General features: G+C 53.7%; 1 protein-coding gene across 1 annotated transcript; it reads left to right on the forward strand.

Annotated features, from left to right (window-relative positions):
- The first annotated feature begins 1,262 nt into the window (after nucleotides 1–1,262).
- Nucleotides 1,263–13,380, forward strand: LOC134525408 (ubiquitin carboxyl-terminal hydrolase 42-like). The gene is made up of 14 exons (XM_063356249.1): nucleotides 1,263–1,339; nucleotides 2,279–2,425; nucleotides 4,052–4,104; nucleotides 6,208–6,453; nucleotides 10,027–10,227; nucleotides 10,694–10,804; nucleotides 10,880–10,982; nucleotides 11,131–11,198; nucleotides 11,356–11,426; nucleotides 11,967–12,049; nucleotides 12,314–12,425; nucleotides 12,669–12,809; nucleotides 13,028–13,128; nucleotides 13,227–13,380. Exons 1-14 carry the CDS (start codon nucleotides 1,263–1,265, stop codon nucleotides 13,378–13,380), a joined length of 1,668 nt encoding a protein of 555 aa, XP_063212319.1.
- The last annotated feature ends 1,388 nt before the right edge of the window (nucleotides 13,381–14,768 follow it).

Genomic DNA, 14,768 nt, shown 5'->3' on the forward strand with positions numbered 1-14,768 from the left:
AGAGGGCCCGGAGCAGATCTCCACAGGGGGGCACTGATGTGTGCAGGTGGTGCGTGGTCACCACGGACTACGACCCCTCAAGAGGGAGGAGGAGGAGAAGTAGTCTTCCAAGTTGTGACCGCCCTCCCAGGGATGCTGCAGCTGCGGGGCCCTCCAACACCCGCTCCCAGATGCCTCCCGCATCCAGCGCTACTCGGGAGAAAACCCTGCCGAGGCCAAGAGAGCAAAGCAGGTCCCTGCGGCAGGGCCACGATCTCCGCAGACGGTTGGTGGAGAACACGGATTGCCAGCCCTCAGCGAAGAGGAAGAAGATAAGTCCTCCAGGTGGTGACCGATGATGCAGCTCCAGGGCCCTCCACCGCCAGCTCCAAGCGGGCTCCCACAGCCGCTGCTGCTTGGGAGCCAACCCTGCTGAGGAAGAGAGCGCAAAGCTGATCCCTGCAGCGGGGCTGTGCTCTCCGCAGCCAGTTCGTGGAATAAATTTGTTGTATTTCATAAGATACTGGTTTCGTCGTACCGGTTTAGCTCCGGGCTTCAATTGTATTTTTACCAGCTCGGCCGCTTTAGCCCTTACAGGCTTCTTGGTGTCCCATCCAAAAGGGGTTACAGCATCCTCTATCTCAGAAAGAGAGTTGATTGGTACTTCTTTTCCTCCGTTTCCCGTTGTCTTCAGTAACACCTGCAATACATGTATTTGCGCTTCCCAGACGTTCCTTTGTGGAATATGAACTCTAATTTTGTTTTTAGCAAAGGTTATTTGTGCCACTAGTTTGCTTAACCTCAACCAGGGGTTCGGACGGGGATTCCGCTCTCTCAAGCCCCTGTCCCCGCCAATCCGAGTCCCCGTTGACAGCCCCGCTTAGTTCTTCTGGTATCGGGGCCATGGCTGGGCCGGGAGTCCGATTAGATTTTCCCTTTGGACACTCATTTTTCCAGTGCCCTTTCTCTTTACAAAGGGCACGCTGATCCCTCCCTAGTGGGATTCTAGTTCCCAAGTCCCCTCCTGTTCCTCGGCCTCTCCCTCGTTCTCTTGGAAAACCTCAACCTGGGGAGGAGGCTTGAGCCCGTGCAAAAGCAGCTGCCAATATTACCGCCTTCTGCTTCCTTTCCCTCCATTTCTCCTTTTCATTCTCCTCCTTTTCTACCTCTTCCCTATTATTCTGGCCCAGCTGGAGTGCTTCTACACTAATGCACGCAGCATGGGCAACAGAGAGGAGAAGCTGGAAGCCATTGTGCAGCAGGAAAACTGTGACGTAGTCGCCATGGCGGAAACGTGGTGGGATGACTTGCACGACTGGAGTGCTGCGTTAGGTGGCTACGAACTCTTCAGAAGGGAGAGGCAAGGAAGGAGAGGAGGTGGGGTGGCTCTGTATGTTAGGGAGTGTTAGGAATGTCAAGAGCTTCATGATGGTGCCATAGGGTTGAGGGTGTATGGGTAAGAATCAGGGGGAGGGCCAACAAGGCTGATACCATGGTGGGAGTCTGTTACTGCGCACACTCCACCGCCTGCAGGTACAGGCAGCCAGCCGCCCTGGTTCCTGAGCGTTCCGCAGGAGCGGCACCAGCAGGCAGCTCCAAAAACCTTACTGCCTGCAAACACTTGAGCATAGCTGAAACGTGGGCAATTTTTCCTCTTTTTAGGCCTGCTGGTTAAAGACTGGTCTGCTGAGACACGGCTCAGGACCACACCAGGGCCAGCAGCGCTGCTTTCTGCATCCCGTGGCGGCGCTGGGCAGAGGGACGGGTTGCCAGATCCCGGCTCGAGGTACGCGTGTGGCATGTCAGGGTCACTCTCGCCTGGCTTTTCCCAGCAAAGCCCCAGCTGGTGCCAGCCCCGAGCTCTCCGCACCCAGTTCATGGAATAAATTTGTTGTGTTTCATAAGATACTGGTTTTGTCCGCTGACGGAGAGGGAGGGGAGGCCGAGCTGGGGCCACGGGGGCCGCTGCCCCTCGCCCACCCACCGCCCGGGCTGCCAGGAGGAGCCGGGCTGGCACCACCGCCACGGCCCAGCTCCGTCACTGACAGCTGCAGGCTGGAGACCTTGTGGGGCTGGGAGCCGGGGCATTCCTGAGGCCTCCGCCAGCCGAGCCTGCCTGAGGCTGTGGGGCCTGGCTGTGGCAGAGAGCCAGAGCCTCTGAGCACTGCCGGCCCGCTCGCCCTCAGCCTGCGCTGCTGTCCCCGGCCCCTCAGTGGGCCCTTCCCCATGCCGCCGTGGGCCCTGATGCGGTGTGGAGGCCGTGACGCCATCTACTGTGCTAGACGCCATTGCGTAGCAGGCACCGCCTGGCCCCGACCGTGTCTTGTGTCCATTTCAAGTTCTTCTCCAAGCTGAACTACGATACAGTCACCTTCGACGGCCTCCACATCACCCTCTGTGACCTCTGCGAAGTGGGATTTTTGGAATTCCTATATGTGGACATACAGTATTGCATTTTATACCTTTGTCTGTGCAGCAGTCCTGACAAAATGTTGAAACGATCTTGGAAAGAGCAAAGTGAAGCTTGAGTGAAGACGGCCTACTTGTTCAGATTTTTCCGAGTACTCCAAGCTTTTACAGTTCAGTAACTGTTACTTTTCATAATGGAAGTCTAGTAATAGAAGCAAAGCTGATATGAGGTCAAAGTAAACAGGATTTTAAAGATCAGTGGAAAAATATGCGATGATGCTTTTAAAGATGCCGGGAAGGCAAAAGGGGTGGTTGGGACCTATTTTACAAAGGGGGTGGAGGGATGTTCTCTTCCACGCTTACTCTAGAGGCGTGTTCTGTGGGGGCAGAATTCCCTTCAAAAAGCCCGTACTCAAGAACAGTGCATTTAAACTTGCCTCCTTGTAATTTGATCTGAATTTCTTATCATAGATGTTCTCACAATATCCTGGTAGAACGGTAAACTCCAGAGCACAGGTTTCTTGAGTACTCCTTCCTGCCCTGTAATATTCTGTCTCAAAAACCCTTGGAGAATGTGCTATTCTGCTTATCAGGCAAAAGGCAAACAAGTACAAAACCAAAAATGGGACTCTGAACTGTTCTTAGGTGAATAGTTTTAAGGAAGAAGAGTGCTCTTCTAAGACTGTCTCTAGAGCTCAGAACTTGCTTGAGTTCAGTGTTACAGCATGCACTTGACAGTTTTAGTAATGCCACGATGCGATGTCTTCAAAACAAACTCATGCTAACTCCAAAGGAAGTCATTTGGCCTCACAGCCGACGTCTGTCCATCTGTCGACTGGAATGTCTTCCACACTGTGCAAACGTAGCGTTTTAGAGAAAACGTTTGAGCGCCTTTTAAACCTTGCCCTTCACTGTGCCACTTGTTCCGTGACCTTTTTGGCCTACTGAACTAGCTCAATCAAGAAATGGTGATACACCCGTTGGAGATGAGATCATTGATACTTATCTTGGTGGAGACTGAAAATCCAGAAATCGTAGTCCAGTCTGTCAGTCAGGATGTTTTGAGGCGCTGCTTTCAGTGCCAGCCACAGGGATGATTTCTTTGTTGCAAAGCGTACAAGTGGTGTTGATCAGAACAGTTAAAAAATCACATACTGAGAAAGCATGTTTTTAAGCACTAGGGAGAAGAGGTGCTCTTGAGAGTTACGTTGCTTGCTGGTAGAGACAGTCTGGCATGTTACTAGCCGTTTTTATCTCTTACCCTGCAAGTCCTTCCCCCAGTAGCATGCTAGCTGTTTAGCAAGGCCTGTAAGCCTAATGAAGATTTTTCTTTGTCGTTGCGCGTGTAGGCTTGCCTTCTGATGACTTCTGTTCTGAGGAGCGTCTGTGCTTTATCTGGGTGAAGATACTTCTCTCGCTACTGCTCAGAGAGATGCTTTTGCAATGCTGTCAGACCCAAAAGGGTGGATTAAAGCAGGCCATAAATAAAAGGAGGACCTTTTTTCAGTGACTTGTTTGTAGCGTACATATGACACAAGGTATTAAAACTAGCAGATTTTCAGAATTGTAGGTGAATTTAAAAATGGGATTTTCAAATTGCGTGTTAAATGTGAAGCAGTATAAACCTCAGAGCCTGACCTCAGCTGCGTGTAGTTTTTTGCAGGCAGAAGGTTGTGGACACTAGTGCGATAATTGATTTAAGATCTCTAAGTCAGTGTGAGGCAGCAGTCAAAGTAGCCATTGTTTGACTTGTCTGCCTCCATTCATGCCTTGAGATACTTCTTGCCCTTGACTCTTTCAAGCATACTTTTTTCTTGTAGAATAGATAGCAAGTTTTAGACTGTTAGGTCTCTTCTGCCCTTGATTTTTATATACCATAGAATCATAGAATCATAGGGTTGGAAGGGACCTCTGGAGATCATCTAGTCCGACCCCCGTGCCAGAGCAGGGTCACCCAGAGCAGGTTACACAGGAGCCTGTCCAGGCGGCTTTGGAATGTCTCCAGAGACGCAGCCTCCACCACCTCTCTGGGCAGCCTGTTCCAGTGCTCTGCCACCCTGGAAGGAAAGTAGTTCCTCCTCGTGGTTAGGGGGAACTTCCTAAGCTCCAGTTTGTGCCCATTACCTCTTGTCCTGTCACTGGACACCACTGAAAAGAGCCTGGCCCCATCCTCCTGACACCCCCCCTTTCAGTATTTAGAAGCGTTGATAAGGTTGCCCCTCAGCCGTCTTTTTTCCAGACTGAAGAGACCCAAATCCCTCAGCCTTTCTTCATAAGAGAGCTGTTCCAGTCCCATCGGCATCTTGGTAGCTCTCTGCTGCACCCTCTCCAGCAGTTCCCTGTCCCTCTTGAACGGGGGAGCCCAGAACTGGACACAGCACTCCAGGTGCGGCCTCACCAGGGCAGTGTAGAGGGGGAGGATGACTTCCCTCCACCTGCTGGCCACATTTTTCCTGATGCACCCCAGGATGCCATTGGCCTTCTTGGCCACAAGGGCACATTGGTGGCTCATGGTCTTCCTGTTGTCCACCAGGACTCCCAGGTCTCTTTCAGCTGAGCTGCTCTCCAGCAGGTCAGCCCCCAACCTGTCCTGGTGCATGGGGTTATTCCTCCCCAGGTGCAGCACCCTACACTTGCCCTTCTTGAATTTCATAAGGTTCCTCTCTGCCCAGATCTCCAGCCTGTCCAGGGCTCGCTGGATGGCGGCACAGCCTTCCGGTGTGTCAGCCACCCCCCAGCTTTGTGTCATTGGCGAACTTGCTGAGGGTGCACTCTGTCCCCTCATGCAGGTTGTTGATGAATATATTGAACAGGACTGGACCCAGTACTGACGCCCGCGGAACACCACTCGTCACTGACCTCCAACTAGACTCTGTGCCCCTAATCACGACCCTCTGAGCTCGCTCTTTCAACCAGTTATCTATCCACCTCACTGTCCATTCATCGAGCCCACTCTTCACAAGCTTCCCTATGAGGATGCTGTGGGAGACCGTGTCGAAAGCCTTGCTGAAGTCAAGGTAGACCACATCCACTGCACTCCCCTCATCTATCCGTCCAGTCATGCCATCATAGAAGGCTATCAGATTAGTCAGACATGATTTCCCCTTGGTGAATCCACGTTGAGTACTTCCGATAGCTTTCTTTTCCTCCACATGCCTTGAGATGACGCCCAGAACAAGCTGGTCCATCATCTTTCCAGGGATGGAGGTGAGGCTGACCGGCCTGTAGTTCCCCGGCTCCTCCTTCTTGCCTTTTTTGAAGACTGGAGTGACGTTGGCTTTCCTCCAGTCCTCAGGCACCTCGCCTGTTCTCCAGGACCTTTCAAAGATGATGGAGAGCGGCCCAGCAATGACTTCCGCCAGCTCCCTCAGCACTCTCGGGTGCATCCCAACAAGGGCACGGAGTGTGTTTCCTGGCCTCCAAGGCCTTCACGTCCCAAGTCCCTTAGACTGGCTCTCTGTTTAGACATATATTCTGACGCTGGAATAGCTCTTTATAAGTACAGCTTCTCCAGCTCTTTTCCTAGTCTAAGCTCCTTGACAGCGTAGAGAATCAGAGCACCCTTAGAGAGAGCGCTTTTTATTTTGATCTCCTTCTAGATACAGGAATGAATATTATTTTTCAATGGCTATAAAAAGAAGAGCTTGTTCACTATTTCAGTGCCTCACACCCAGAGTCACAGGGATCTTTAACGTTTTTTAACCACCACAGCCCCCGCCCAACTTCCAGAGATTTTGGGGCCGTGACCCGCCTCTTTTGGGGGGAACTCCGTGTAACCCCCCATGCCCCCCTCGCCTGCTCCTCCGACGTGTGGGCCAGGGGATGGAGAGAAGAGGTGGGCGGAGGGGGAACGGCGGGGGCGGCTGAGCTGGCAGTACCTGCCCATCCCGGCCACCGCCGACTCGCCCGAGCAGGCCTTTGCCACCGGCCAGAGCGTCCTGGAGCATCGTCGAGCCATCCTGGCGCCGGAGAACCTGGGCCAGATTCTCATCTTGCACCAAAACTTTGATTTTTTAGAATCAATCAGGAACAGCAACGAGGCGCGGAGCAGGAATCCCCACACTCGTACATGTCTGTGACAGCAGCCCTATTTTCAACCCCAGAAAGTATTACTGCTTGACACCTTTCAGCAAGGCACTATGGAGTTGTACACGACACGGGGCAAATATGATTCTTTCACATCACTGATCAATGTTTCAAAAGGAGACGGCAAGAAACCCAAAGACTGGAAATGATGAGGGGACTGGAACAGCTCTCTTATGCAGAAAGGCTGAGGGATTTGGGTCTTTTCAGTCTGGAAAAAAGACGACTGAGGGGGGACCTTATCAACGCTTCTAAATACTGAAAGAGGGGGTGTCAGGAGGATGGGGCCAGGCTCTTTTCAGTGGCGCCCAGCGACGGGACAAGGGGTAACGGGCACAAACTGGAGCATAGGCACTTCCACCTAAACATGAGGAGGAACTTCTTTGCTGTGAGGGTGGCAGAGCCCTGTCACAGGCTGCCCAGAGAGGTGGTGGAGGCTGCGTCTCTGGAGACATTCCAAAGCCGCCTGGATGCGTTCCTGTGCCACCTGCTCTGGGTGACCCTGCTCTGGCAGGGGGTTGGATGTTGGATGAGATGATCTCCAGAGGGCCCTTCCAACCCCCACCGTTGTGTGATTCTGTGGTGAGCGTTTGGGCCTGTGGGTCACGTCTGCCTTGAAAGGGAGCTCACCCAGAGGTGGTGCCAGCGGAGGACGGGGCTGGGCAGAGCCAGGCCATGTGCCGGGGGAGCCGGGCTCTCTGTTAGCGCTCAGGGGTGCGTCCAGGTGGTAAAGGGGAGGGACTGTCCTGCCGCAAGCCATGTTGGCTGCCCTAGGCCTTGGCTGTCTGGGAGAAGGTGCCGGTAGTGGAGGCTGTTGTTGGTGGCAGCTCTGGAGCAGCTCTGCTGCTGGTTCCATGGCTGCCAAAGCCCGAGCCGGCGGAGCTGTCTGTGCGCACCGACCGGGGCAAACCTTGCTGGGGAAAGCGCTCCTGGGAGGGCTCCAGAGAAGCCCTGTAGGCTGCTGCTTTCTGTGGCTTGCTTTCTTTTTCTCCGTTTCTCTCATTCCAACCACGTCTTTCAACCAGAGAGGAGGGAAGGGGAGTCTGGCCTGGTGTTCAGGCCCCAGTGGAGCCTTGAGCAAAGGGCGGGCTGAGGCCCAAGACCAATCTTGGGCGCTGCTCGGCTGCCCCTTAATGAACCCTACAGCCGCATACTCGGGTGTGGGTATTGCCCACAGCATTGCTGTTAGGGGGGAATGTACCTTGATGAGGGCAAAACCGACAAGGGGCAAAATACTCATGAAAACCATTTTATACTTTATTGAGAGGTTAAACCGTAAATGGTCTCTGGATCTTCCACTCTCCACCGGTGCCAAGACTTCCCAGGTTTTTGTGTCGGGAGATTCTGTACCCGCTTCTTTTGACAGATGACAAAGCTGCAGCCTCCCCAGAGTCCAAAGAAAAGGGCTGTTTGGGGACCTTCTCCTCCTCCAGTGCCACAGAGAGGGAACGTCCCAGGCCTGCACGGCAAACTCATTACCGAGAGAACCTGGTTTTGAAATCTTTGATAGCCTTGGCCATCGTGGGTGCTATTTCTGCAACAGAGGAAGAAAAAAACCCACCAATGGACGAAACCCCCCTCCCATTAAAGCAACAGGCACAGACTGGGGGAGCAGAGAGCAATTCCAAGCTGCAACTTTGCAGAGCCTTTAGCCTCTCCTTAGGGAGAGGAGAGGAGAGGAGAGGAGAGGAGAGGAGAGGAGAGGAGAGGAGAGGAGAGGAGAGGAGAGGAGAGGAGAGGAGAGGAGAGGAGAGGAGAGGAGAGGAGAGGAGAGGAGAGGAGAGAGGCCGCCAACACGACCCCTCCTGCAGAGCCGGGATTTCCCTCGCGGCAGAAACAGCAGATTTGTGCCTTTGTAAAGGAGGAGCTCTGGGAGACGAAGGGCTGTTCCGCGGTTTGTACTTACTCTTGGCTGGTGGTTTCCTGGGGTCACAGGAGTCCTGCAGTGGCCGGGGCAATCATGGTAGGTCTGCGTGGGGTGGGGGCAGGGGCAGAACGAGATCCCTTGAGCAGGCCAGGGAGAAAACTCAGTGCCCAAGTGGGGCAGGAGCAAAGCGAGCCACCCCGATTTTGGTAGAGCCACGGAGCCACCTCTAGCAGGGCAAGAGTAAATCTCCCTAAATTTCCTAAATTTCTCTGGTATAGGGAAAGGGCAAAATGAGCCTCCCCAGGCAAGAGCGGGGAAACACCAGCTGTCCTGAGAGGGACATGATGAAAAGAAGCCACCCAAGCAACGCTGAGGCCAAAGTGGATGCCCCAAGTGAAGGGTGTAAAGAAGAAAGCCTCCCTGAGTGGCGCAGGAGGAAAAGTAACTGCCCCGAGCTGAGCAGGAGGAACTCAGTGCCCTGAGCAAGAGTAGGGAAAACTAGAGGACCCAGGCGGTGCAGGGGCCCAACTGGCGAGCTCAAGGCGGGCAGGAATAGCAACCAGCTGCCTCGTTGGGGCAGAAGCACTACTCGCTGCCCTCCTGGGGGGTCGAGGGGTTAAACCAGATGCTAAAAAGCCAGCCAGAAACGCGTTTTGGAGGTGCAGGGTGGGAGAGCAGCTGGGTGGGCGCCTGGCAGCCACCCAAGGGGCACCCAGCGCAGTTGCTCAAGGTGTTTTTTTGGTCGCGCTAGTTGAGAGTCAGCCTGTGGCTGTGTCTTGGGGGGTAGATAAAATTCATTGGAAAGGAACCTGTAAGACAGCAGGTGCTTTGCTGCACGAGTCTCACAGACGCAGTCCTGTGTCTGTCAAGAGTGGAAAAGAAGCCCTCAGCCCCCCGAATGTGCCAGCCAAAGCTGTGAAGGGGCTCGCTGGCAGCCCTGGGTACGTTTTTATTGCTGGGGCCGGTGCGGCTCCAGGCAGAGGTGGGAGCTCCGCGGGCAGACGAGCAGCCCTTGGCCAGCAGTGCCTGGGGCAGCCCAACAGCTGCCGGCTGGTGGCTGCAGGAGGTGCCTGGGCTGTGGCGGCTGCGGGGCCGCAGTGCGTCCCCGTGCGTCCGGGTGTGGCCCCTGTCACAAAGGGGCAGTGATGCGGCACCCGCCCGCTGCTTGTGAGCTCACCTGGCCAGGGCTTGGCATCCTGAAGAGCGTGCCAGGGAAAGCCAGTTGGGCTGAGCTGGCCTTCGGGATAACTCGGCTCCTTCCTTTGCCACTTGCTTGGCTACTTTTTTTCCAACCATTGATCGTTTACTGCCCACTTCTCCTCACCTGCCGTCCTCTTGCAAAGGTAATTATGCTTTGAGCTTTAGGACAGATCATGTGGTAGCTAGACACGGGATCAAAGTATAGGCTGGTCTCTCCCTTGGGAGCGGTAGGATGAGCTATTACACCTTGATAGGCTGTCCAGATATGCCCTATGGGTAGAGTTCCTATTTGCTAGTTGTTGTTTCTTTAGCATGTGCTGGGATGGGTAAGCAGGGGGTGGCAGTGCAGTCTGAGGCTTCCCCCAATGTTTCTGTGTTGGAGGTTAGAGCTGGTTGTCCTGGGTGCTCCTGTACAGAACTCAACTTTTAAAATCGGCTTTTGTGCACCACTATGGTCTCATCACTTCTCAAATGTCATTGCCCTGCAGTCACTGCCGAGGGAATGGCCCTGCCACAAAGGATCCTCTTTCCCGCGGCGAAGATTTGCATGGACTGGCAGCAAAGACAGAGAGCTGGAGCGGGACTTGACAACCTGGGCAATACGTGCTTCCTCAACTCCGTGCTGCAGTGCCTGACGTACACCCCCCCTCTGGCCAACTACCTGCTCTCTCGTGAGCACAGTCAGTCGTGTGAGTACTTTTGGGACCATGTCCTTGCAAATCTCTTGGACACTTCCCAAGGATTCCCAGACTCTGGGATTTGATTTGGGAGAAAAGCAGCCCTTCTGTGTAAATCCCCTGAGTGGGTGTGTTCTTTGAACACTCAAGCCTAGAAACCGCTTCTCACATCTGGGTGGTTTCATCTTCAGAAGGGCGCCTCTTTCTCACCACGGGTCTCGTTCCCTATTTCTGCAAGTTAAAAACTCCCTTTGCGTGTTGCACAGAAAACTTCTGTCAGTTGGGCATCCCTCTGAAGAAGGTTTTCTGTGCGTTAAGGCATCCCGGGCTTGTTGGGACGTCGACAGCTTGCGAGAAGAGCAGTGGAGACTGTTTTTCGAACTTCAAGATCTTTGTTAGGTTTCCTGTTGCTATGGATACCTTGCACACCTGAGAAGCTTGTTTCCCCCCTACCCTCCCTCCGTCCCTCCCTCTTCAGGTCGTCAGCAAGGTTTCTGCATGATGTGCATAATGGAGGCACACGTGAAGCGGGTCCTGCGTTCCTCAGCCAGTGCCATCCAGCCCTGGGCTGTGGTCAATGTCCTCAGACGTAAGTCATTGCAGGTGCTTTTATGTGTGTTTGTCCCTTCTGGTAGGAGAGAACTACTAACTTCTTCTCTCTTAGGCATAGGAGAACATTTTGAGCATGGCATGCAGGAAGACGCCCACGACTTCTTACGTTGTACTGTCGATGCCATGCAGAGAGCTTGTCTGCACGGCAGCAGCGAGTAAGCACAAGCAAATGACCTTTGCAATGTTCCCGAGCCCTTTGGACTCCCCGACGGAGTCCCACCAAGGAAAGCCCACGGCCAGGGTTTTCAGACAAAGACAAACGTCTTGGAGGGCGTAACTCTCTGCCTTACCATTTCTCTCCAGCCTGGACATCTCTTCCGAAGCAACTACCATCATCCATCAAATATTTGGGGGCTTCCTGAGATCCAGAGGTACTTTTCCACAACTCTTGCTCTCCTTGGGATTGTCTGTGCCCTTCTGTCTGCCTGTCATAAACAGCTGTTGGTGTGCGTGGCGGAGCAGCTGTGACGAGCGTAAAGCGGCACAGTCCCCTTCCCCTGTCGCTGAGCGTTTCCATTTGCGTTCCAGTCACCTGCTTGAGCTGCAGCGCGATTTCCGATTCCTACGAGGCCTTCCTGGATGTTCCTTTGGATATAAAAGTAAGAGGGTTTGTAACTGTGCTTCAGGACGCCCCAAGGTCCCTGTAGCTTTCCAGACAAACACAGTTGGCTTAAAAGCCAACACAAGAGACCTTGGTGGTGGGTTGCAGGGGAATGGGCGGTCTCCTGCTGGGGAGGCCATGGCAGCGGTCTCCCTGCAGGTGCTGCCTTGAAGCTGCACAAGTGCAAATTATCCTCTCTGCACCCTTGACGTACTCTCCTCCTTCTTCCCTTTGCCCTCCCTCAATCCCAGTCTGGCTCCTCGGCTGACGGGTTGTATTGTTTTCACTCTTGATGACCCTGCTCCCCGTGGGTAGCTGGACTGAGTGGTGCCACAGGGAGGTAGCTCTGGATGGCCCCGGGAATCCCTGGGAATGGAGGGAAGTGCTCGGCATAGTACTGCCCTCTTTCTGCCTCCCTCTGGACGCTGCTTGCGGGTTCATGGTGGGTCTCCTCAGCGTCAGCTACCGGAGATTTTGCGTAAGTGTTTGGGCAAGGGCGTTTCCCGCAGCTCAGTGCTCTCCTCTCTCCCTCCTCCAGGCAGCCGCGTCTGTCACCGCAGCTCTGGAGGACTTTGTGAAACCTGAGCAGCTGGATGGCAACAACTGCTTTAAATGCAGACAGTAAGACGATTACTAAGGACATGTTAACAGTAGATCCTGCCTTGAGGTTTTGCATGTGGTGGAGCATAAGCTAGCTTTTCCCGTAGGTTGCATACACAATAATAAGACAGCCCTTTTTTAAAATATGGTATTATGGCACTGAATAGTCTTCAAATAGCGTAAGGATGCGTGAGACGTGAAAGGCTGTCTGGCTTTCGGGGGGGCGGAAAAAAGGGTGCCTTTCAAGGGCGCCTTCCAGCATGTGTCTCTGTGCTTGGTTTCAAGGTGTGACAAGATGGTTGCCGCCTCCAAGAGGTTTACGTTCCATCGTGTGCCCAAGGTTCTCACGCTGTGTCTGAAAAGGTTTGGAGACTTCACTGGCAGGAAGATCAGAAAGGTGTGTACGCGATTGGAGTGCAACTTTCTCTTCCTGGAAAGCAGTGCGCTCTTTCACAAGTGTTCCCTGTTGAGTTTTGTGTGTTCCCTTCTGGAGAGAGGAGAGTTCCTGTGGGAAGACAAGCATGTACTCTGCTGCGATGCAGCTGCTTTGGCCGAGAACAGTTTCCTGCCGCCCAAGCCATACATGTTGCTTTAGAGAAAATCCGGGGATCATTTCTTACTCCTCTTGGTGTCTCTGTAGGTTGTGAAGTATCCCGAGTGCTTGGATCTTCGCCCGTATGTGTCTCAGACGGCTGGAGAACCGCTCCTCTACTCCTTATATGCTGTGCTGGTGCACAGCGGTGGCAGCTGTCATGTGGGGCACTATTTCTGCTACACAAAGGTAAAGAGCAACTTCCTTCCTAACAAGGGAAAACTGTAGCCTGGGGACGACAAACTTCCATGTCAGTGTTACTGGCAGGCAAGGTTTTGGGGGAGAAGGTCTCCTGAGGGGCTGGGCTGGATTTGGTTCTGCATACCCTTGGTTCGGTAGTTTTCTGCCTGTGCTTGTGTGGAGAAACCACGCAGTTCATCTCCAGATATCGACGCCTTTCTTGACAGGCCAGCGATGGACGGTGGTACCAGATGGATGATTCCTCTGTGGTTCTTGATGACACCGACACAGTTCTCAGGCAGCAAGCCTATTTACTGTTCTATGTCAGGTAATAACAAGTGCTAGCCTGTGTTTAGAATACGTTTCCCTTTCATGCTTTTGCTCTTTTTCTTCTCATCCTCCTCAGAGTTTCTCTTTCTGTCACAGGAGACAATTACTACCTGCATCCTTTGGTGCTGTCAAATCTGAACTACCCCACGTCAGTCCTTACCTTTTCTTGCTGGCCTTTAGGCTGCTGGCCTGGTGTAAAGTGCTACTTGTCTGCTCTCTGAAGCTGGCTAATGTCGAGAAGAGGACTTAAAGGGGGCCTACAGGAACGATGGGGAGGGACTCTATCGTGGAGTGTAGTGATAGGGCAAGGGGTAACGGTTTTAACCTGAAAGAGGGAAGATTTAGGTTAGATACGAGGAAGAAATTCTTTACCGTGGGGGTGGTGAGACACTGGAAGAGGATGCCCTGTCCCTGGGGGTGTTCAAGGCCAGGTTGGATGGGGCTTTGAGCAACCTGATCTAGTGGCAGGTGTCCCTGCCCATGGCAGGGGAGATAGAACGAGATGGTGTTGAAGATGCCTTCTAACCCAAACCATGTGATGATTCTCTAATGCTATGCAATGGAGACTGTAGGGGCTACAAAGACGAGGTCTTGCTCCCACGGGGGCTGACCTGGTGGGAAGACCCCAATCAAATTTCCCATTTTTAGTCTTGGTTATGTCTTCTGTCTGTCATAGAAACAGCTCCATGAAAACAACTGACCTCCACAGAAGGCAGCAAGAACAGCCCTAAGCGAACATCCCTTTTTTTTTTTTTTTTTTTCCTCCAGGAGCTCCTCTTTGAAAACTGAAGAAAGGGCTGCTTCTTTGAAAACTGAAGAAAGTGCTCCTTCCTCACCAGCACCATACCATGCCCATTCCTTCATCAGTCAGGGGGCAGCTGGCAGCAAGCAGGTGGGTTCCGTGGGACCACAAGGTCTGCATTGCAGGACTAAGGTAGCTCTGGGGAGGTGGGTCAGGGAAGCAGACGGGCAGTGGATTTCTTTCCAGGATCTTGGCATTGCTCTGTTTTCCCTCCCACATTGCAGCTTCCCTCACAGCCACGACGCTGTGCTCTCCCCAAGCAGCCCACCTAGGTCCATCCCATTTGTCCACCTTTGGCCCTCCTGCCCTTGCAGCTCTCTAGGAGAACCTTTGGGACGTCCTTAGCTGTCCCCTCACAGAGCTTCTGGGGTTTCCTCACTGTTCTGCTCCTTTCAGAGCAGGAGGAAAGGGCAGGACCTTTTCACAGCTCTCTTTGCAGGACATGGCGCTGGGCACGGAGGGCTCTCCAGAGGACAGCAGCTGCTCCACAAAAGCCAGCACCAGCCAGCGAAGGTGGGCCGGTGCACAGGTGGCATCTGCAGGCTGGCCAGGCAGAAGGCAACGTGACTGCCAGGTGCCCTGTCAGCCACGTGACCCTGTGCCGCAGAAGGTGCAGGAAGAGAAGAAAGAGAAGCAGAGATTCATCCCCTCTTCCCGCTGCCAGAGGAGCGGTGGCAGGGAGAGGGCCCGGAGCAGATCTCCACAGGGGGGCACTGATGTGTGCAGGTGGTGCGTGGTCACCACGGACTACGACCCCTCAAGAGGGAGGAGGAGGAGAAGTAGTCTTCCAAGTTGTGACCGCCCTCCCAGGGATGCTGCAGCTGCGGGGCCCTCCA

This window comes from Chroicocephalus ridibundus, chromosome 19 (genome assembly GCF_963924245.1).
Source record: "Chroicocephalus ridibundus chromosome 19, bChrRid1.1, whole genome shotgun sequence".
Taxonomy (NCBI): Eukaryota; Metazoa; Chordata; class Aves; order Charadriiformes; family Laridae; genus Chroicocephalus; species Chroicocephalus ridibundus.